The sequence below is a fragment of the Amblyomma mixtum genome, chromosome 10 (assembly GCF_055824585.1).
Source record: "Amblyomma mixtum isolate Tamu chromosome 10, ASM5582458v1, whole genome shotgun sequence".
Lineage (NCBI taxonomy): Eukaryota > Metazoa > Arthropoda > Arachnida > Ixodida > Ixodidae > Amblyomma > Amblyomma mixtum.
In genome coordinates, this window is record NC_143021.1 from 17129668 (window position 1) to 17151392 (window position 21725).

At 49.3% G+C, this 21725-nt stretch overlaps 2 protein-coding genes across 3 annotated transcripts in view; one reads left to right on the forward strand and one right to left on the reverse strand.

Moving 5' to 3' along the window:
* The window catches only part of LOC149325230 (solute carrier family 41 member 1-like), a 147376-nt gene that overhangs the window by 6031 nt on the left and 119620 nt on the right, over window positions 1-21725 (forward strand). The gene's annotated exons all lie outside the window — the stretch shown is intronic.
* Window positions 14314-21725, reverse strand: part of LOC149325231 (U8 snoRNA-decapping enzyme-like) — a 71111-nt gene continuing 63699 nt past the window's right edge. For both annotated transcript variants that reach the window (XM_089562853.1, XM_089562852.1), the window contains one exon: window positions 14314-15139. In XM_089562853.1, coding sequence (XP_089418979.1) covers window positions 14660-15139 — 480 coding nt within the window. In that variant the 3' untranslated portion in view covers window positions 14314-14659. The remainder of the gene's footprint in view (window positions 15140-21725) is intronic.

The following is a 21725-nucleotide window of genomic DNA, read 5'->3' on the forward strand; positions in this document are numbered from 1 at the left end:
CCAATTGGAACACAATTCCAATTGGAACCAATTGGAACCCATTGGAAATCCAATTGGTTCCAATGGTTTTTTTTACTGGGTTGTGATTGCATGGCTTCTTGTTTAGGTGACAAGAAAAATAACAACGGTCTACTTTTTGTCTTTGAGGAATTCTGTGTGACAGCCCTAAATGTGGGCGGAGCTTCACTGCAAACTTAAGTTGTATCCGACAATAGCACAAATGTAACATTCTCAAAAATGATGAGGAGCACTGCACAGTATACATGCAGGCCAGCCAGTTATGACGGCACACAACTTACGACGCTTTGCAAGAACCAGCAACGAGGGCGACCATGGAGGAAGGAAAACTTTCCTTCCTTCCTCCATGAGGGCGACACTCCAACTCATCTATACAGCACAATTAACATGCAACTCGTATTCACTCACCTCCGAACCTTTTTTCTTTATTTTGTCACAGTTCTGTTACTGAATTAAAATTTTGTTTGTTTGCCTATTAATCCTAATTTTTTTCCAGCTTACTTGCTATGGTATTTGTTACTCTGGCTTATCCTGATAACAGCATCTCTTATATATCCTGTTCGTAGTTACGACTCTGTTTTGCTCTCATGTCCCCCCCCCCCCCCTCCTATCTAATGCCCTGCTGGGCCTTTAGGGTACTTGAATAAATAAATATACCCATGACGTACTGAGGGATGTCCCAGAGTGAAAGTGACGAATGGGTAATAACCAAAGTTTTCTAACAAAAATTGGGGCTGTACATGCAATCCATGGCGCGTACTATATCTACAGTAAAAACGACTTTACTGTAGAAACAGTCGGAAAAGTTTAGAAGACTATATTAAAACAATGTTTGTTTAGAGCGTTAAAATAGCATTTTCTATATAACTTACAGCATTAAATATTCACAAAGTGAATAAGGAAGCGGGAAGGCTTCAGGGTGCTCGCCAACGTTTCAACAAGAGGACTTTGTCTTCGTCTGGGCATCCAAGACGAAGACAAATTTGTTGACATGTGTCAACAAATTTGTTTGGTTTGGTTCATGCCCAGTCAAAAAAAAATCATTGGAACGAATTGGATTCCCAAATGGTTCTAAATGGTTCCAATTGGACTATTTGTGTTTCCAACTGGCTCCATTTGGAATGGTGTTCTAATTGGATGGTCCAATTGGACTATCCAATTGGACCCCTTGGGTTTCCAATTGATGGGCCCAATTGGTCTTACCCATTGCATCCAACTCAACCGCCCAACTTCACCCACTTTCTCCAAAGAATTTTGCATATTTGACAAACAAGGTAGAACTAATATGGTTCTTATAATAAGAACTATCAGCAGCTTCACCTTCTAAATTGTATTCATCATCTACACTACCACTGCAGCTGAAATTAAATTAAATAACTGCGCTCAGTGGGCAAGCGCCACTGGCCCCAGCATGAGAGCCTCATAAATTGGGTATATAAGTTGGAGCAGAAGTGTGTTCTCTGGATGTACATATTAAGCTAATATATGCTACAAGTGCCTGAATGTGCATGTTGCTTGTGTGTGATGTGTGTGTGCCTGTTGGCTTTGATTTCCATAAAAACACCTTCATTTCAATTCCGCAGGAAAATGTTTATTGCCGCTAGGCACAGCATCTCCCTGCAGTCCTCATAAATCAGTTTTCCCTTTATTTATTTATTACAGATACCTGCAGCGCCCGAGGGCATTATTGCAGGGGGGAAACACAATAACATCTGCTCATTTGGCCGAAAGTACACATAATAACAGAATACAATCACACAACTAATAGATGAGGAAAAACATGCACTGAAGGAAGACAACCAAGCTCCAGAAATAAAATAACACTAATGAAATGAAAAAGACACGCGCAAGACAACTGCGCGCCGCGTCACACATCAGATAAAAATGCGCGGAATTGACCTTCCGTGCAGCACTCAGTGACGCCGGCTGGTAGCCTGTTCCACTCATTGATCGTCCGTGGACAGAACGATTGTAATGTGCAAAGAACCCTTTGCACATTACAATATGTTAAGTTGTAGAAATATTTATCCAAGATTCTAAAGCATATTATTCACAAACATTTAGCTACCCAATATTTTCTGGGTGAAATGACTGCCTGGCCTAATGGGTCCAATTGGCTAGTCAAGTTGGGTCCAATTGGTCGGGTGGATAAAAACACAGTTGGAACCAATTGGTTCCAATTGGGAAATCCAATTTGAACCAATGGGAATGTCCAATTAATTCCATTTGAACTGTCCAATTCGTTACCATGGTTTTTTTTTTTTACTGGGTGGGGTTTAACGTCCCAAAGCGACTCAGTATATGAGGGACGCCGTAGTGAAGGGCTCCGGAAATTTCGACCACCTGGGGTTCTTAACGTGCACTGACATCGCACAGTACACGGGCCTCCAGAATTTCGCCTCCATCGAAATTCGGCCGCCGCGGCCAGGATCGAACCCGCGTCTTTCGGGTCAGCAGCCGGGCGCCGTAAATACTGAGCCACCGCGGCGAGTAAATTTAAACATGTACGAGTATATCTACCCTCGACCTCCCTGCCATGAACGATGTAATTTTTAACGTTAATCTAACATTACAATTAATGGAATATGTAACATTACTACAACTTGCATAACATATTTTTATTACACTCTTCTATAATGTTCGGTGCTACCTGAGCTTGTCAACGTTACATCCTCTCCATATTTATGTGCCTAACTGGCGAGCTAATGCGCGACAAATGAATAACCAGGCGCGTGGATTGCGGGCGGTCGACGCCAGAGTGCGACCTCAGGCACCGAAGCAGTCGTGCACTTGGTTGCCTGCTGGAATGTTTAAATGTTTAACGTGCATTGTTTCCGATTTGCGAACGGCGCGAACTTCGGTGCGTATAGAAATAAACGAGGTGTGTTCATTTATTCGGAGCGCATCTATGCCTGTCCTAACGAAAATGAAGTCACATCGTGTGAATCCATACGCTACACAAAAAATTAGCCTGGGTTTAGGCTTAAACCAATGTGTGACGTACGAAAGAAAAGGGACGTACGACTCCACAAGCGAAACCATAGCAACGAGTTGCCGCAAAGCTGCAGTGAACTACTTTCTCGGCGGTGACCTGCAGACCTAATTTTTTGAAATGGCTCGGGTGAAATTTGAAGGTCGCTATCGTGTCGGGCACGGTCAGTTATGGTTGGACATCCATTTTGGTTGAAATCGGCCAAGGTAAAATTTCGGGTGTGATCTGGGCCAAATTCTTGCCGCTTGGCGTCACAGTTGCCATGGCAACGAGCGATGCACAAGCACGATCTTTGCTTAGCTTTGCTTAGCTCTAATAGTGCACTAAGGACTAACGATAACGTGTCCCGTGTCCATTTTGAAGTCTGGTCTGCGCTGAACCACAGAAGAGCTGAACCACAGCCAATTTTTCAACCTTTGTAATTTTTTTCACTGCATGTAAATAATGTAGTTAATGTGAATAGAAATGCCTTCCTGTTTTTTTTTCCTCAGCCTCCCTGTCTCGTCATCGTTTCCCCTGCGGGGAACCACCTAGTGCACTGCACTGCACGGGCTCGGGCCGGCCCGAAAGCCCGGGCCCGGCCCGGCCCGCGGGCCGGGCCGGGCCAGGCCGGGACATGATCTGTTTTGCCGGGCCTGGGCCGGGCCCGGGCCTGAAGTTGCGGGCCCGGGCCGGGCTCGGGCTTAAAGCTGCGGACCCGAGTCGGGCTTGGGTCCGTACAGAAACGGCTGGTGTCCGACTATGCATTCACTATTGCAGAGTGAAGTACACAACAGCTGGTGTCCGACTATTCATTCACTATTGCAGAGTGAAGTACACAACTGCGGCATTGGAGCAGCGACACGGATGAGCTATGGATTATAGTACGTGCTGAGAAAAAAAAATTAAGCATTACTCATTTATTTCTTTATTTCCTTATTTCCACGCCGCGGTGGCTTAGTGGTCAAGGCGCTTGATTACTGAGCCGGGGAACCAGGGTTTGCTCCTAGCCTCGGCGGCCGCATTTCTGTTAAGGCGGCAAGCATGACGGTCATGTACTTTGTAGTATCATTGCTCGTTGAAGAAACCCAGGTGGTCGAAATGATCCGGAGCCCTCTGCTTCGGTGTCCCTCACAGCCTGACTCCCCTTGGGCCCTTAAGCCCAGGGCAACTCCGGCGATTTTTCAGCCATTTTAAGTTAATGGCTGTTTTGTGTTCCTGAGAATCTCCTGTAATGTGTACGATACAAGGTTTTCAAAAGCGACCCTAAAATAATTTTTAAACAGCAAAAAACGCAAAACTTGAAACCGAAACCGCGAAACCGAAACCGGGGAGGTGCCTTCGTGCGGTATTGACTGTGACGTCACGAGCGGGTTCGCCGCGCTGTGAAGTTTCCGAAGGTATCACAACTACCCTGAGCCGCGCTGTCGACATGACTGAAAGCGCGCAGGACAGCTTTTCCGAGACCTGCGAGTCTTTAGAAGACGACTCATTCGACGATTTTGGACTGGACGAGTCGCCTTTCAGGTATGATCCACCGCCGCGCGAGCCAGCCGAGTCACACCACAGGCCGCGTCACCTGCAGCACGGAGACGGTCTGAACTCGGAGAAGTGATTACTTGAGTCATTTCTCGTGCATACATTTGTGACAGAGTCGTCAGAACAAAAGTTAATGAGATGCTCCCGCCGACAGCTGTTCGTGTGGCCAGTGCCGGCCGACCCAGTCTGATGAAAGAATCTGCTGCCGGTACGTTGCCGCGGTGCACAACGTCCTTACAAGGGCATGCATCACCAACAGTCCTCTCTGCGAAGCTTTATCTCGACGGCGAGCTTTTGGAAGTGAGTTCGCGCCAGCTACAGTTCTACAATCCAACATACCGCTTCTTCTTGACGACCGCGCTTCGTTCAGCTGGCCGCTGCGATAGACGGTTGTACTAGAATAACGTTGGCACAGAATATGCCTTCAAGCGCCAGTTGAACGAAGCCTTAGCGATTCCAAAGCTCTCTTTGAAGTACACGCTGTCTTCATAACAATCTGGCGCGAAATGTTCCGAGCACAAGCGGGAATGCTTCCTCGGAGAACAGTTTACACGGCGGACAGCTCTCACCAGCTTGTCGCGAAGGTTCTTATCGCTATAGGAAACCTACGCTAGATCACGCCCGTTGTCACAGATCAAGAATTTGTGCACCCCACAGCACAACAGAAGTTGCCGTGACCCATCGCTCTGGCGTACACATCACAAGGCACGTTGAGATGGTGCGAAATTGCACAGGTGGTCGAAATAATTCCAGAGAGCTCCACTACGGACCTCTTTCTTCCTTTCTTCTTTCACTCCTCCCTTACGTCGCGGTTCGCGTGTCCATTACTGCGTCATTTACTGTCCTCAAAACCAATTTTCAGTTTTCCCCTGCTATACCCCTGCACTGCCAGCGCCAGCGCGCGCCCAACCAGCTTGACACGCCGCCCCGCCAGTGACGTCACAGAACAGGGTGGCCTGTAGAAGTTGCTCGATCAGTCGGTGCCGCTCGCGTCGAGGAGCGCTTGTCTTCAAAATTCGCTTGCGGAAAAACTACGCCGGTTTCAGGTGCGAAATTTTACATGAGGCATCAGACTATCATAAAGAAAACAGACTTAAAATTTCATTTCAATCGATGCACATAGAAAAATCGCCGGAGTTGCCCTTTAAGCCCCAAAAACATAGCTTTTATTTTATACCTATATTTTTCTCTTGTGAGAAAATTCACAAACTAAAGAGCGTTTAGTTTTTTTTTTGAACAGCTGACCGGAACGTCTCGTAAATGAAATAGCCACAAAAGCTCGCGAGAGTTTGTAAATCTCATCTCATAACCACATCTACCTCTCCTCGCTTCTTCAGCTTGGTTGTCATGACAAGTGTTTTGCCCTGTAAGTTGTCACGTGGTTCACGCGTTATCTTCTGCTCCGCCAGTAAGAGTAAAATTCAACCGGTCTTAATTGACCATTGATCGTTCGTCATCCGAAAACATACCTATACACTATCAGAAATGCATTCGGGAAGAACATATTAGTTTAAGACGCTTATGGTCTTCTATGGTCATATTAGTTTAAGACCGTGAAATACTCAAGCCTTTTAGCTTTTCGTTTCTGCTGAAAGGCGACCAGTTCGGTTATGAGTTCAACCTGCGAGATCGCGTCCACTAAAAAAATGTCATCCCACTGCTTTCTAGGTACCTTTAATGTTTATACTTCCGGGCGGCAAACTATAAGTGATTAAAATCACCGGGGAATACAAAGTAGTCTGATACGCGCGTATGCAGCCCTTTTTATTTGGCTCTCAGAACTTCCGAGTTTATCTTTGGGCACCTACACGAGGTCACTGCCAAAAACACGGGCCTGGCGAGCACTACTCTTAATCACTTCCTTCTGGGTTAAAAAGAACCAACTTTCTGCAAGCCAAACTGTGGTTTCAGAACCTTTGTTGGCCAGTTTCTTATCGGTCTAGTAGCAGTCTACTTGCTCAGAGTGAGCAGTATATCTCAAGCGTTACTGTGAAACGGGCCGGGCCGGGCCCGGGCTGGGCTTCATTCCGGGATTCACGGGCCGGGCCGGGCTCGGTAGAGCGATAATTTAGCGGGTCTAGGCCGGGCCCGGGCTTGAAGCCGCGGGCCTGGGCCGGGCTCGGGCTTCAGGTCTCAGGCCCGGGCCGGGCTTGGGCCTCATATTGAGGCCCGTGCAGTGCTCTAGAACCACCGCAGACACGGCTCGCAACAACTGACGGCCCAACCGGTGGGATAGATGCCCAAACCCAACAGTATGCCCGTCATGGCCATACCACCGCTGGTCGTTGCATATACGAGGTCTGTTAGAAAAGTATCCGACCTTTTTTTTTTTTTGCGAACACCTGATGGATATGAAACAAGCGCGCTTGCACCACCAGACCTTGAACCGTCGTGCGCATGCACGAATTTTTTCCCGCCTGCCGATAGCGTCAGTCGCTGGGAGGCAGCGTTTGAGTAAGGTTGTGCACAGTGCTCTCGTGGGTTTTTTAGTGGAAGCAAAATGGCGGTGCGACAGGAGCAGCGCTAATGCATAAAATTTTGCCAGAAACGGGGCGACAGCCAAGTGGAAACCATTCGGAATATTCAGACGGTTTTCGGTGATGATGCTTAGAGCAGCACACAAATTAAGCAATAGTACAACTGGTTTAAAGATGGCCGCACATTGGTGCAGAGCGAGCCACGCTCCGGTCGGCCATCAACATGCCGAAATGGTCACGTCATTGCCGAAGTGAACGCTCTGGTGATGCGGGACCGTCGTGTGACTATCCGAGAAATTGCGGAAGAGGTGAACATCAGTAGTTTTTCTGCACATTCCATTATCACCGAAGATTTGGCCATGAAGAGAGTTGCGGCGAAATTCGCGCCGAAGCTGCTGACGGTGGAGCAAAAGCAGCTTTGGGTTGAAGTCTCACAGGACACGCTGGATTCCACAAACAGTGACCCCGACTTCATCAACACCATAATCACTGGTGACGAGTCTTGGGTGTACGGGTACGACCCGGAAACCAAATCCCCACTCGTCACAGTAGAAGCATTCCACGTCCCCAAGACCAAAGAAGGCCTGCCAAATGCTCAGCAACGTCAAAGTGATGCTGACTGCTTTCTTGGACTCTCGCTGTGTGGCACACCGCGAGTACGCACGCCCCAGGGTCAAACAATGACCAAAGAGTACAACAGTACAACATCTTCACACTCGGTCGCCTACGTGATGCTGTGCGGCGCAAGAGACCGGAGTTGTGGTCAACAGGAAATTGGCGTATCCATCACGACAATGCTCCTGAACATTCTTCGCACTTGATTCGAACTTTTTTGGCGAAAAACCAGACTCCTGTAGTTCAACCGGCTCCTTACTCTCCTGATATGGCCCCCTGCGACTTCTGGTTGTTTCCCAAAATCAAGAGGCCATTGAAAGGAGCGCGATTTCAGACAAGAGAGGACATTATGGCTGCAACGACAGCTGAGCTAAACTCCATTCCGAAAAAGGCCTTTTCGGAATACTTCCAACAGTGGCAGCACATCTGGGAGAAATGTGTGGAGTCCCAAGGAGACTACTTTGAAGGTAATTAGGTTTCCAACGCTCCAGTTACGACATTTTTTTTTTCTTCGGCCAAAGGTCGGATACTTTTCTAACAGACCTCGTATAGTTCAATCCCTGCGCACTGACCTTATTTCGAGCCGCCGCGGTGGCTCAGTGGCTATGGTGCTCGGCTGCTGGCCCGAAAGACGCGGGTTCGATCCCGGCCGCGGCGGTTGAATTTCTTTGGGGGAGAAATTCGAGGCCCGTGTACTGTGCGATGTCAGTGCACGTTAAAGAACCCCAGGTGGTCGAAATTTCCGGAGCCCTCCACTACGGCGTCTCTCATAGCCTTAGTCGCTTTGGGACGTTAAACCCCATAAACCAAACCAAACCTTATTTCGATTACGTAGTCCAAGCACACTATCCCCTATCACATCCATCAACACCTATACATCCCCCTTTACGCAAGAGCATGCACCCTGTTCACCGTCCAAAACGACGTCAAAAAAATTGGCGGGGGCTTAGCTTTGAGCAGGTGTTTTATGCTGCATATGCAGCGCATCTAGTGGGAAGAGCGCGGCGCGCCGTGCCAAGCGGCCGTCGTTACCCGACGAGCCGAGTTGGTAGCCCGTCTCTCGCTGCTGGTATGACGTCACGCCATAACGCCACTTGTGCTCTAGCGGGAGGAGCGCGGCGCGCTGTGCCAATTGCGGCCGTCGTTACCCGACGAGCCGAGTTGGTAGCCCGTCTCTCGCTGCTGGTATGACGTCACGCCATAACGCCACTAGCGCCTCTAGCGGGAGGAGCGCGGCGCGCCGTGCCAATTGCGGCCGCCGTTACCCGACGAGCCGAGTTGGTAGCCCGTCTCTCGCTCCTGGTATGACGTCAATCCGCTTCCTCTTCCCTATTCTATTAATCCCCTTCCCAGCAAAGCCCGGTTGCGGTGACCCCCACGTGGAGGCAATTACCAGGCTGAGCTCTCTCCCATTCCCCCCCCCCCCTCCCCCAGCGCACTACCGCGGCAATCAATAATCACTATTATTATTATGACGTCACGCTGTGACGTCACTAGGCATGGTATGACGTCAAGGGTCATTCTAAAGGTCAAACGTGCCAAGTCGCCGCTACTACGCGAGAAGCCGTTCTTGGGAGTACTATTGCTTTCGCAATAAAAGAGCGCAAGCCCTTCAAGAACGCCTTTCCAACGTCACAAACGTGACGGAATATCCCTCTGGCCTCTCGTCCTTTCAGCCGTTGATTCCAACGGCCGCCCTAAAACGGCTGCTACCATCCACACCCCTCTTGGGAGGAGGAGGCCCTCGCTCGATCTTGCTCTGATCACCCCCGATATTGCTACCATTGTCTGTGACTCGAAAACAGCCATCTATAACGCTGCTGAATCTATAGTGTAAATTATAGCACATATTTTGCGAGGCGCTCAAAAACCTGAAAGCAGCACGGCCACTATCGCACTTTTACGCGATGTCATCCTTCGGTGGATAGGTTTCATTCGCGTTGTCACAGGGAGGCAGTATCTCGCATTATCGCGTTTTATTCCTTCAAATATCTGAAATGGTTCTCATTTTTGAGAGCGGACATCACAATAACATAAGGAACAGAGAAAAGCACTCAGCAAACCATAAAAGCCTACACAATCGCCAGGTGTATCTTACCAGCCAGATTGTCGCAGCACTGAGCATTGCACACGAGGGAAAAAATACCTGAAAGTTGTGTGAGTCATAAATCTCCCTCCGTGACAACAGGATATCGCTATCACAATACAATAAGCGAAAAGCGCTCGAGATTGTGGTAGATTCCACACTTGCAAAAAACAAGACGGCTCGTCTTCAGAAGGCCGGTTCACGGCCGAAACGTCAAAATAGTGTTTCATCGTGCAGCACTATTCTTCGACAACAGACCATATTCACACTATCGATCAGCTGATAGAGAAATTCGCAGACTATAACCAATCCCTATATAGCCTTCATAGCTAGATTACGAGAACGCGCTTGACTCAGTCGAAACCTCAGCAGTCATGCAGGCATTGCGGAATCAGGGAGTAGAAGGGAGTATGTGAAAATATTGGAAGATATCTATAACGACTGCTGAGCTACCATAGTCATCCATAAAGTCAGTAATAAAATTCCAGTAAGGAAAGGTGTCAGGCAGGGAGACACGATCTCGCCAATGCTATTCACCGCCTCTTTACAGGAGGTATTCCGGGGCCTGAAATGGGAACAGTGGGGGATAAGAGTTAATGGAGAATACCTAAGCAATCTGCGATTCTCTCATGTCATTGCCTTGCCAAATCACTCACGAGCTGAACGGCAAAGAATGGTCACTAAGTTAGACAGGCAGAGCAGAACGTTGGATCTAAAAATTGGAGAGAACCTTATTTATTTAGGGCATACTGTAGGCCCAGTGAAGGGCCTTGGCAGGAGGGGCACAATAAACACAATACAAAAAGCACAAAAAAGTAAAAGGCAAGTAAAAAAAAAATCAATGAACGGCCTGTTCAATGGCATCAATGTCAACTGTTGATGATGGTGGTAACTGATTCCACTCGGTAATGGTGCGGGGAAAAAAAGAAAATTTGAATATGTTAGTTCTCGCAAAGTAACGTTTTAACGATTCGGTGTGCCTGTTTGTTGTTGACCTGGACGTTATCGGTTGGAGATACAAATCGGGAGCCATTGAGTTTGTTATTTTTCAACAGAAAGAGAAATCTTAACCTTAGTATTCTACGCCGAGTTTCAAGGGACTGTATATTATGTTGAAGCAACAGAGCAGATGGTGAGTCAGTGGTGCGATATTTAGAAAATACAAACCGAACTGCTTTGCGCTGAATTCTTTCAAGGGCATTAATGTTAGCCTTTGTGTGAGGATCCCCAACAGTGCATGCATACTCAAGTTTTGGTCTAATCATGGTGTAATATGCCAATTTCTTAACGTTAGGGGGAGCTTGTTTTAACTTGTGCCTAAGAAAACAGAGATTGCGAAACGACGAAGAGCATACGGTTTCAATATGTTTATTCCAACTAAGATTATTCGTTAGTGTTACTCCTAGGTACTTGTATTCTTTGACTTCTGAAAGGTGCCGAGTGGGAAGATTATATGGAAAGGAATGACTGTTTCTTTTATTAGTGATCCGCATAAATACTGTCTTCTCAGCGTTTAGTTCCATCCCCCATTGAACGCACCATTCACTAACATTCTGTAGGTTATGATTAAGTAAAATCTGGTCGCCTTGAGCTTTAACTTCATTAAACAAAACACAATCGTCGGCAAACAACCTAATTTGAACAGGATGAGAGATGATGTCGGTAATGTCATTATTCTCATTAATATAGATAAGAAACAGTAATGGCCCAAGGACACTGCCCTGCTGGACACCAGAAGTGACTGTAAATTTGTTAGAGCAATGACCATCGATACTATCATATTGAAATCGGTTAGATAAATAAGCCGAGACCAAATTAACAATAAAAGAGGAAGACCTATAGTTTCAAGTTTGTGGATAAGTTTATTGTGCGGAACTAAATCAAAAGCTTTCTAAATCAAGAGCTCCGCCTTAAGGGTATGACGCGATAGTCTAATGGGTACTTTCCCATATGTGCAGAGAGTAATTTTCTACTTTTCATTCATGGATCCCTGGGAGTCCTCATGTCCCTCCTGGCGCAGTGGCGCAGCGGTTAAGCGATGGTTAAGCGGCTCAGGTTGCTCTCCCCGAGCGACCAGTCATTAATTTAACTGCCACCTGCCACGGTGGGCAGTTTGCTTCCTGTTCGTTGGGCAGGTTGTGATTACGACGCAAGACCACGTTACCTAGGTGGCCCACCTGCCTCCCCAGGTTGCTTTTTTGGGGACCACCTGCCAGAGCCATGCCCGCAATTTCTCGCTTACAACGCCGATGCCGGCAACGTCAATACGGATTTTCTGGTTAACAGAGGGAAAACCACAGTAATGTTCAACTGTCTCGCCAGGGAACAGCAGTTTATGATTAGTAGCGAGGTGCTGAAAGTGGTAAATGACTACGTCTACTTAGGACAGCTAATGACCGCAGATCCGGATCACGAAAGTAAGAATGGGGTTGAGCCCATTGGGCAGGTGATTGATTGATTGAAAACATATCTTTGAACATATACACCGCCGCGGTGGCTCAGTAGTTACGGTGCTCGGCTGCTCACCCGAAAGACGCGGGTTCGATCCCGGCCGCTGCGGTCGAATTTCGGTGGAGGCGAAATTCTGGAGGCCCGTGTGCTGTGCGATGTCAGTGCACGTTAAAGAACCCCAGGTGGTCGAAATTTCCGGAGCCCTTCACTACGGCGTCCCTCATAGCCTGAGTTGCTTCGGGACGTTAAACCCCCATAAAAAACATTCTTCGAACATGTGGGTGGGCCGCCTAGTCTGGTAGTCCACTGGTTATTGCTGCTGCACTGGCCCTCCCCACCAGCCAGTGCTGACGGTCAGGATAATCGCTGAACAGAATAGCCTCCCACTGCTCATCTGAGGGGTTTGGAATGGGGTTAACTAAGGGATTAAATTGGCATGCCCACACCATGTGGTAGAGGTTAGCTACCTCTCCACAGTGTGGGCACTGCGGAGAGTATAGTGTAGGGTACCACTGGTGTAACTTAGCTGGCGTTGGGTATGTGTTGGTTTGGGATTTATGTGGTGTTGGGTACTTCTTCCTGGCTGTTGTGTATGGCGCGAGATTGTCAGCATACACTGATAAACCTATTAGGTCGCGGCACCCTTCATGGTCATCAGGGGGAGACGCCTGGTACAGAAGAGCTCGGGCATGCTTGTGAGCGGCTTCGTTTCCTCCTGGTAGATCCAGGTGACCGGGAAACCAGATGACTGAGGCTTGGCTGGGTGGATGCTTAGTCAGCAATGACAACCCTGACCTGTGAATGAATCCGTTATTGAAGTTGCGACAGGCGTTCTGGGAATCAGTGAGCACAACGGCGTTGGGGTTAGATGCTACAGCTAATGCAATAGCTGCCTCCTCTGCGTGAGTGGGGTTAGATGTTTTCATCGAGGCGCAGTTCACCATCGATCCTGAAGGCGTTGAGACCACAACAGTCATGACACCATTCTTTGGTCCAGCTGCATCCACGTTAAGAAGGCTGAGTGAGTCGGGGAAAAATCTGGTTAATGACATCCTACAGTCGGAAATCGAAAATAAGAAATGGGCTTGGTCAGGGCGTGTAATGCGAAGGCAAGATAACCGATGTTCGTTAAGGGTAGCGGAGTGGATTCCAAGAGAAGGCAAGCGTACTAAGGGGCGGTACACAATTCGGTAGGTGGATGAGATTAAGAAGTCTGCGGGGATATGGTGGCCGTAGCTGGCAAAGGACAGGGATAATTGGAGAGACATGGGAGAGGCTTTTGCACTGTAGTGGGCGTAGTCAGGCTGATGATGATGGTTTAAAACTGCTATTCGGCCTTAAGGTCAGCTGACGAAAGCACCTTGGCAGGGTAATCCGACAAGAGAAACTACAGAGGAAGTAGTTTCGCGTCTGTCCAGGTCATGCACGACCGTTAACAGGTGAGAATTTAATAAGCAGCTTGTAGCGTTAACAAGACGCGGACATCCCAAAAGAAAACTACAAGCGGTGACAATGCTCCTAGCATAATCTTTTCTGGTGTGTTTGTCAGCGCTGCAAGCTATTTATAAGTATGCACCGACGAGCCCACGACGCCACTTTGTTGAGCAGGCGCAGTCTTGACAAAGTTTCGGCATCGCCGTCGCCGGGAGCAGTAGCGGTCACGCAGACCTCACGAATGCACTTTACGTGCATGTGGTCTTATGTGCTGCTCATCTGCGATCAGCATGCAGGCCTTGTTTGTTAACACGTTGAGAAACGCCGCAGTCTAGGTGCCACATGGACACAGAAGGAAAGTTCCAGTTGTTTACAGAGCCGGTAATAAGAAATTAGCAGTGCTGCTAATGAGTATCAGTTACAAGAAATTCTTAGCGGTGTTTCTAATGAACACCTAACACTAATAAATTATGTGTTTGTAAACCTCTCAAGCAACTATATTAGGTCACGTTCGGCCAGAAACAGGCTGCATGATTTGTCACAAAAACACCCGTTACGAATTCGATAAGCTCCCTCATTACTTGCGCGACACAGATGTTGCAGCACTTCGCCCATTCACGACGCATTACATTCAACAGTTAATTAAAAGCTGGATTAAGATTAAGAGAATCGCACTGCATGAGTGACACCGAACAAAAATGAGAAGCATCTTTATTGTTGGTAGATCACATATCGTAACTCTATTCACTGGTATCGCGCCGGGTTTCGTCCTCCCCGAAATGCGCAGTCCACATATCTCGTCCATACTGATCGTAAACGCGCGTACTTATATCAGGCTATGCACTTGGCACACGTAGCAGCGCAGCGCCAGGTGCGTCCATTTTCAAAGCATACTCAATTGACTAACTACGCCGACAGGATACGCCAGCGCATCACAAGGCACGTCTTATTTCGGGGCATCCACATCTGGCGTACTCGACAGGATGGGGCAGCGCAGCACCTGTTGTGTCCACTAAAAGGCACAACCAACCACGAACGTCGGGCACACACAGCTGCGTACAGAACAGGCTACTTCGCAGGCGGAGCCGGCGGCTTCCCAAACGAGGCGTTGCTCTGGCAGAGGGCGCGGCGGGCGGCCTCGACGTCCAGGACGCCCAGCCGCACGGTGGCGTACAGCAGCTGTTCGCGGGCCGTGCCGGCGAAGCGCTGCGCCAGGAAGGTGGGCAGTCCGCGCACCCCGTCCGCCATCGTGTAGAGCGGCACGCGCAGGATGCCCAGCGTCTCGTTGCCGTGCTCGCGGCTGCCGATGGCGGCGCGCTCGGTGGCCAGCAGCTCGTCGGCCGTCACGCGCAGCGCGTAGAAGTGGCACGCGAAGCCCTGGCCCCGGTTGGCGAAGCTCACCACGTGGTCCCGCTCGGTGGCCGCGAAGCGGGACGTGTCGGCGTTCAGCTCCTCGCGCATCTCGCGGTTCAGGGCCTGCGCGGGCGTCTCGCCCGGGTCCACCAGGCCGCCCGGGAAGCCCAGGTAGCCGTCGAAGCGCACCACGGCCTGCGAGCGAGCGCCCCAAGATGAGGTTGGTTATAGGCGTGTCGCCAGTCCCGAGATCAGCACGATTATTTCCTCGAAGAAATTCCAAAGAGGACTTTCTGCTAAAATAGCCAAGTAACGGCACTCATGGTTACACGAAGTGATTACCGGATCAAACAAACAGGGACACGTTGTACACGGTTCGGTGCCATTTGGATAAAACACTGCAACTATGTGATGAATTCAGTTGCTCCTATGAAAATTGGCTTAAGTGCTAGCGCCTTGCACCTCCAGCAGAGCCGCATGTGTAACAGTGCTTAGGACGTTCGGCTACCGAGGAGGAATACTCGGGTTCGAACTCGGCCGCGGCTGCCTCGTTTCAATGGAGGCGAAAGCAAGAGGCCCTCGTGCTGTGCGATGTCAGCGCACGTTAAAGATCCCAAGGTGGACTATATTATTCCGGAGCCCTCCACTACGGCAACTTCTCTCTTTTTCTTTCACTCCCTCGAGCCGCCGCGGCGGCTCAGTGGTTACGGCGCTCAGCTGCTGACCCGAAAGACGCGGGTTCGATCCCGGCCGCGGCGGTGGTCGAAGTTATCCGGAGCCCTTCACAACGGCGTCTCTCATAGCCTGAGTCGCTTGGGACGTTAAACCCCATAAACCCAAACTCTTTCACTCCCTTCCCACACGGCAGGGCTCGGGTGTCCACCGTGATGTGTGAGACAGTTACTGTGTCTTTCATTTCCTGATAACCAATCTTTGCACGTGTACAAACGCTGCAGCCTGGGAAGAACGCGAAAGAGATTAAAAAACAAAGGAATTCACCCTGGCTTTCAAAGCCCGGGCAAGATTTCAGCGGTACAAGCAGATTGCCCTATCTGATATCTTCACTCACAACACCCACGACAATAGAAGCACTCTTGTCATCAGGTCGTGTTAAACACCCTGGCGTGCGCTGTGAAAATCATTGGTACCCAGCTCTGTCTACAAGCTGTGGAGATAGCTGTCGACTGCGTCGTGCGGTCCTGAAGAGCAACGATTGAAAGGCTAGACTGCAGAAAATGGCGCAAGAACATCAAACTTTTGTAATTATCGGCTTTCAGGAATTCGGACAACTGATCTGTCGGGGAGTTTTGCAAGAGGCATGGATGGAAAGCTTTGCTGGATTTTCTAGTGCGACGTCATTGGGAAAAACAGTAAAATATGTTTTTAGTACATACAAGGTGAATAACATAATTCTTTACTTATGCCTCGCCCTTGAGTTCGTACAGAGGATAACTGCTGAGAAAAAAAGCTCACAAAGTGAACAAGGGAGGGGAAACACTCAGGGGTCATTGGCGGGGTTTAAATAAGGTCTTCACTCCGAGGAGTAAAGCTCGGTAAGGGGGAGGAGGGCGTGAAGTGGGAAGCGTGTTAGGATGGGGAGCGTGAATCTTGTACAGGCATGATGGCTGCTGAAGAGGGGTAACCAGCTGACCTGCGAAACTGGGAAGGAAAAACGGCAGCTCAGCAGGAAGGAATTAGGGGGTGTTCTGAGCTTCTGTTTCTGCTGAGCTGGCCCTCTTTCGTCTCAGAGTCGCCTGCCCACCGTGGCAGGTGATAGATTAATGAGTGGTCGCAGGACGTAGCTCGGGGGAAGAGCGACCTGGGTCTCACAAGCCCCACCGGTGGCCATATATGAAACAGCCACCAGCCGGAGCAGTCATCATCATCATCAGCCTGACTGCGCCCACTGCAGGACAGAGGCCTCTCCCATGTCTCTCCAATGAACCCTGTCCTTCGCCAGTTGCGGCCACCGTATTCCAGCAAACTTCTTAATCTCTTCCGCCCACCTAACTTTCTGCCGCCCCCTGCTACGCTTGCCTTCTCTTGGAATCCAGTCCGTTACCTTTAGGGACGTAGTTATCTAGCCTTCGTATTACATGCCCTGCCCAAGCCCACTGAAGAGGATTCTGAACTTGTCTTTTTGCCGCGGGAAGTCGATCTACACGTTCCTAGCATTCTTAGAAACAGTGACTTATTGCCCTGTGTGGCCGATTTCCCCAATTAAATCGAATTAACGTCCGGCTCCCGCCTTTATTTTTGAATTCTGCCTCGTACGGTGGGCGGAGTCGACCAACGCGTGGAGCGCCTTTCACCGAGTCCCATGGAGGCTTTGCTTTCGCTTTATTTTGTTTTTTAGGTTTTCATGAATAAATAGTTTCATTCGGAGATAATATAGCCGCAAAATAAGCCTTAAGAAATAAATATACGCGCGGACTATTTGATACTGCGGACTACTACGTATTACTCCGCCGATGGCAGAGCGGCAAGCCGCCACGGGACTGGGTGAAAAGCGCTCCACGCGTTGGTCGACTTCGCCCACCGTACGAGACAGAATTCAAAAATAAAGGCGGGAGCCGGACGTTAATTCGATTTAATTGGGGAAATCGGCCACACAGGGCAATAAGTCACTGTTTCTAAGAATGCTCGGAACGTGTAGATCGAGTTCCCGCGGCAAAAAGACAAGTTCAGATTCCTCTTCAGTGCAGCTTTAACCGCTGCAAAACTGCGCCAGGAGTGGTACGAGGAAGGGGTAAAGGAAGGGGCTGCGCATAGCGGGTCTTCCATGGCCCGAACCCATCCGAGACGATGAGTGCGAGTTAAGAAGCTGGGTTTTGCTGCTGGCACTCGGGGTCTCCTGTGTCCGGGGGTGTGCACAGATTGAAGGGCGCCACTAAACGTACACCGTTCGAGACGGTTTTGCAGTAAGGGGGGCACGGTGTCTTGGATAACAACGACGAGTTTGCCTTGACAGTGAGGTGTACGCGACTCTGCGTGGACGGTAAGGAGGCACGTGGCGACCGCGAATATTGTGCGACAGCACAATGAGCTTGGCGTCTTCCGGACGTTGTTGTGTCGCTGTCACACTCGGTGGGGCAGCGGTTTCTGGGGCAAAGGTTGTGGGCCCGCAAATGATCGCACTAGCGCGGGACTGATTGCGTTCGAACCTGAGTGGGATCTAGCACAGAACTGCCAGTCGCAACTTGCGCCAGCCATCCGTCGGGAGTCGAACTTTCAACCAACACATGAAAGGGTGTCTATGAGAGCGGATCAGACTATGAGGGCCGCGTTTCGATGGAGGCGGAACGCAAAAGGCGCCCGTGTGCTGTGCGATGTCAGTGCACGTTAAAGATCCCCAGGCGGTCGAAATTATCCGGCCGGAGCCCTCCACTACGGCACCTCTTTTTCTGTTTCTTCTTCCAATCCCATCTTCCTTGCATCCTTTACGGCGTGGTTCGGGTGTCCGTCGTGAAGTGATAGTTACAGCGCCATTTCTTCACATCAAAAACCAATTTTCATTTCATAGTATGGGTGTCCATGGGCAGTGGCTATGCTGTGCGTGGGAAGAAGGGTCCGAAAGAACTCAACATAATGTTATTGAAAAACTTGCGCGGCTCAGTTACCTGAAAGAAATTAGACCCTGGCTTTACTGAACTACCCATGGAACTGGCTATCTACGCGATGCGACTTGGATAACCTTGACGAAGTGCGAAAAATGTGTCACAAAATATTTTTACATTTTAACACAAGATGGCGCCACTGCGGCCTGCGCTATTATCGCATTCAGGTTGGCATGAGAAACTAAAAGTGATCATGAAAGTTCCACTCTAACCTCCCGCTAAATGCTTGCGTAACGTACGTAAACGCGTACATCACGTACGTAAGCGCTCATACGCTATACTGAAAGTCTCTATTGCCACTAAGGCCGTAGGGTCTTCGGCTTCGAGAACGTCGTTCGCGGAAGAACACGTGCGCAGCGAATTTTTCAGTGATTCTGCGGGATATGCCGTGTCTTTCTTTCTGACTTTTTTTTTTTCTCACGCGAAAAGCTTGCAGTTCTTTGAAACATGCATTTTTCTGAGAGATTTGGATCCAATTCACTGGTATACAAGAATGGAGTTCAAACTGGAGTCACTACCAATGAAGTAGGGAGCGCCCAGTTTCGTTCCCACTTATTTACACTGTCGAAAATCGTCGCTACATTTCACACCATCTCGACGAAACGAACATTTCTGGAGCAGATTAAAATAACAAATACTAAAATTTCAGCGATATTCTTGGAGGTCAAGGCATAACCATGTCCCATTCTATGCATACAAGAAATGAGAAAAAAATAACATGCTTGATTTGCGTCGTTGGCCTGCGTCAAATGGCAGAAGCAATAACCTCGGGCGTTACCAAAGAGCGCGCTTGGTTTTTGTGAGGTTTCCGGAACTAGGCCGAGCTATTTGTACTTCGTGGGCCTGGTCGCGTAGGTCTGAGTTTCCTCGGGTGGGTAATGGAAGAGACTACCGGCTACGGGCCCGGTCAAGGCAGATAATGACGGCCAGTGCAGTGCTGACTACACACACACACACACACACACGCACGCACACACACACACACACACACACACACACACACACACACACACACACACACACACACACACACACACACACACACACACACACACACACACACACACACACACACACACACACACACGCACGCACACACACACAGGCTCAAGAGTGCCAAAGCGTTTTCCGCCATTGAGCGCCGATAAGCGGAAAGTCATTGCACTGGGAAACATTGGAACTCTTAGTAATATGGACTCGAGCCGTGTAGAATGCACGGCAAGAGACACCCATTCTTTTATCGGAGGCACTGAAAATTCAGTCGAAGGGCCTGGCGGAACTCGTAGCGCCACATTGCACCGGCGAAGAGCCTGCGCCCATGCCAACGTCGAACTAGCAAGGGGAACGGGAACAAAACCATACCGTCTTCGCGCCAGTGCTACCTTCTTAAATCGTTCAAAGACGCCGGCATATGCTGCTTCAACCTCGAGCGCCTTCGGCATTGAATATTTTCTCTCGTCATGCTGTCAACAACAACGAAACTGATATCACCGTCGCGAAACACAGGCGGCAAACATCGCTGTCGCACTCACTCACTCACTCACTCACTCACTCACTCACTCACTCACTCACTCACTCACTCACTCACTCACTCACTCACTCACTCACTCACTCACTCACTCACTCACTCACTCACTCACTCACTCACTCACTCACTCACTCACTCACTCACTCACTCACTCACTCACTCACTCACTCACTCACTCACTCACTCACTCACTCACTCACTCACTCACTCACTCACTCACTCACTCACTCACTCACTCACTCACTCACTCACTCACTCACTCACTCACTCACTCACTCACTCACTCACTCACTCACTCACTCACTCACTCACTCACTCACTCACTCACTCACTCACTCACTCACTCCTCATGCATGGGAATGTGAGTGAGGCGAAATTATCTTCGATGAACCGACGCCGCGGTGGTTCAGTGGCATATACTACTGAGCACAAGCTCGAGGGTTTGAGTCCTGGCCGCGGTCGCCGAATTTCGACTAAGGCAATCTACAAAATCATTCATGAAGTAAGATTTAGGACCACTTCAAATAACGCCATGAACTCGAGTTTAGTTGGGAGTCCTCCGCTAGGGCTTGCCTCATCACCGTGGCGCGTTGATCGATAAAGCCATTTATTAGATCTCAAACGGTGATAAGAAACTACAGTTTCCCTACGACATGCTCGTTTCGGCATTAAAAGGCCGCTGAGAACAACTGCCTGCAATTGTTGGTCTCAGCAAAAATGTATTCTTTGGCTCCTTCTCGATATGTTTCCTTTGTCTGGCAGCAGGAAACCCATCTATGATTGAGGAAATTGAATGGAAAAAAAAATTCCGTCACTTGATTCAAATCTGTGATGTTTGCCGGACCGAGGACGACTGGTTGCCACCGTTTCGAAGGGATTAGTGGAAGTGTAGCCTAACCTATGGGATACGCGAAGAAAATGCGGTGACGACGCACGCAATTTGGGGACATCAGCTTTATTTCGGTCTTTTTTACCTTATAAAACTCCGTTATCGATGACAAATGTCTTTTATCACGTTAGGATCGATGCTATGGTCTATCAAAACAGGCCAACCTCTCTCTCTCTCTCTCTCTCTCTCTCTATATATATATATATATATATTGCAACGGATAATATCCGTGAAGACGATGTAGAGGAAGTGCTCGGTGTGTGCGCGCTTGCCGCTCGGGGTTAGCTGTGATCTGTACCCTGTGCTCCGGTTGTCCTTGTGCCGGCATAGACTTCGGGCACCGTAACATCTTTGGTGGAGGTGCGGGGTATCGAACCCCGTACCTTTCGCACCTCCCCGTGCCTCTACCGCTGTGTACGCCGCTATGTTGCTGCCTGCGACGAGTGCCAGCGCCGGAAACACTCCACCACTCTGTCAGCCGGCCTGCTTCAGCCCATTGACGTCCCACCCGAACCTTTCCATCGCGTCGGCTTATACCTTTTGGGACCATTTCCGGAATCCGCCTCGGGCAACAAATGGATAGCTGTTGCCACAGAGTACGCTACCCGTTACGCGATCACACGGGCACTGCCCACCAGTACGGCTACTGATGTTGCCGACTTTCTTTTGACCGACCTCATCCTACATCATGGAGCTCCCCGTCAACTTCTTACCGACCGAGGCCGATGCTTTCTGTCCAGAGTTGTC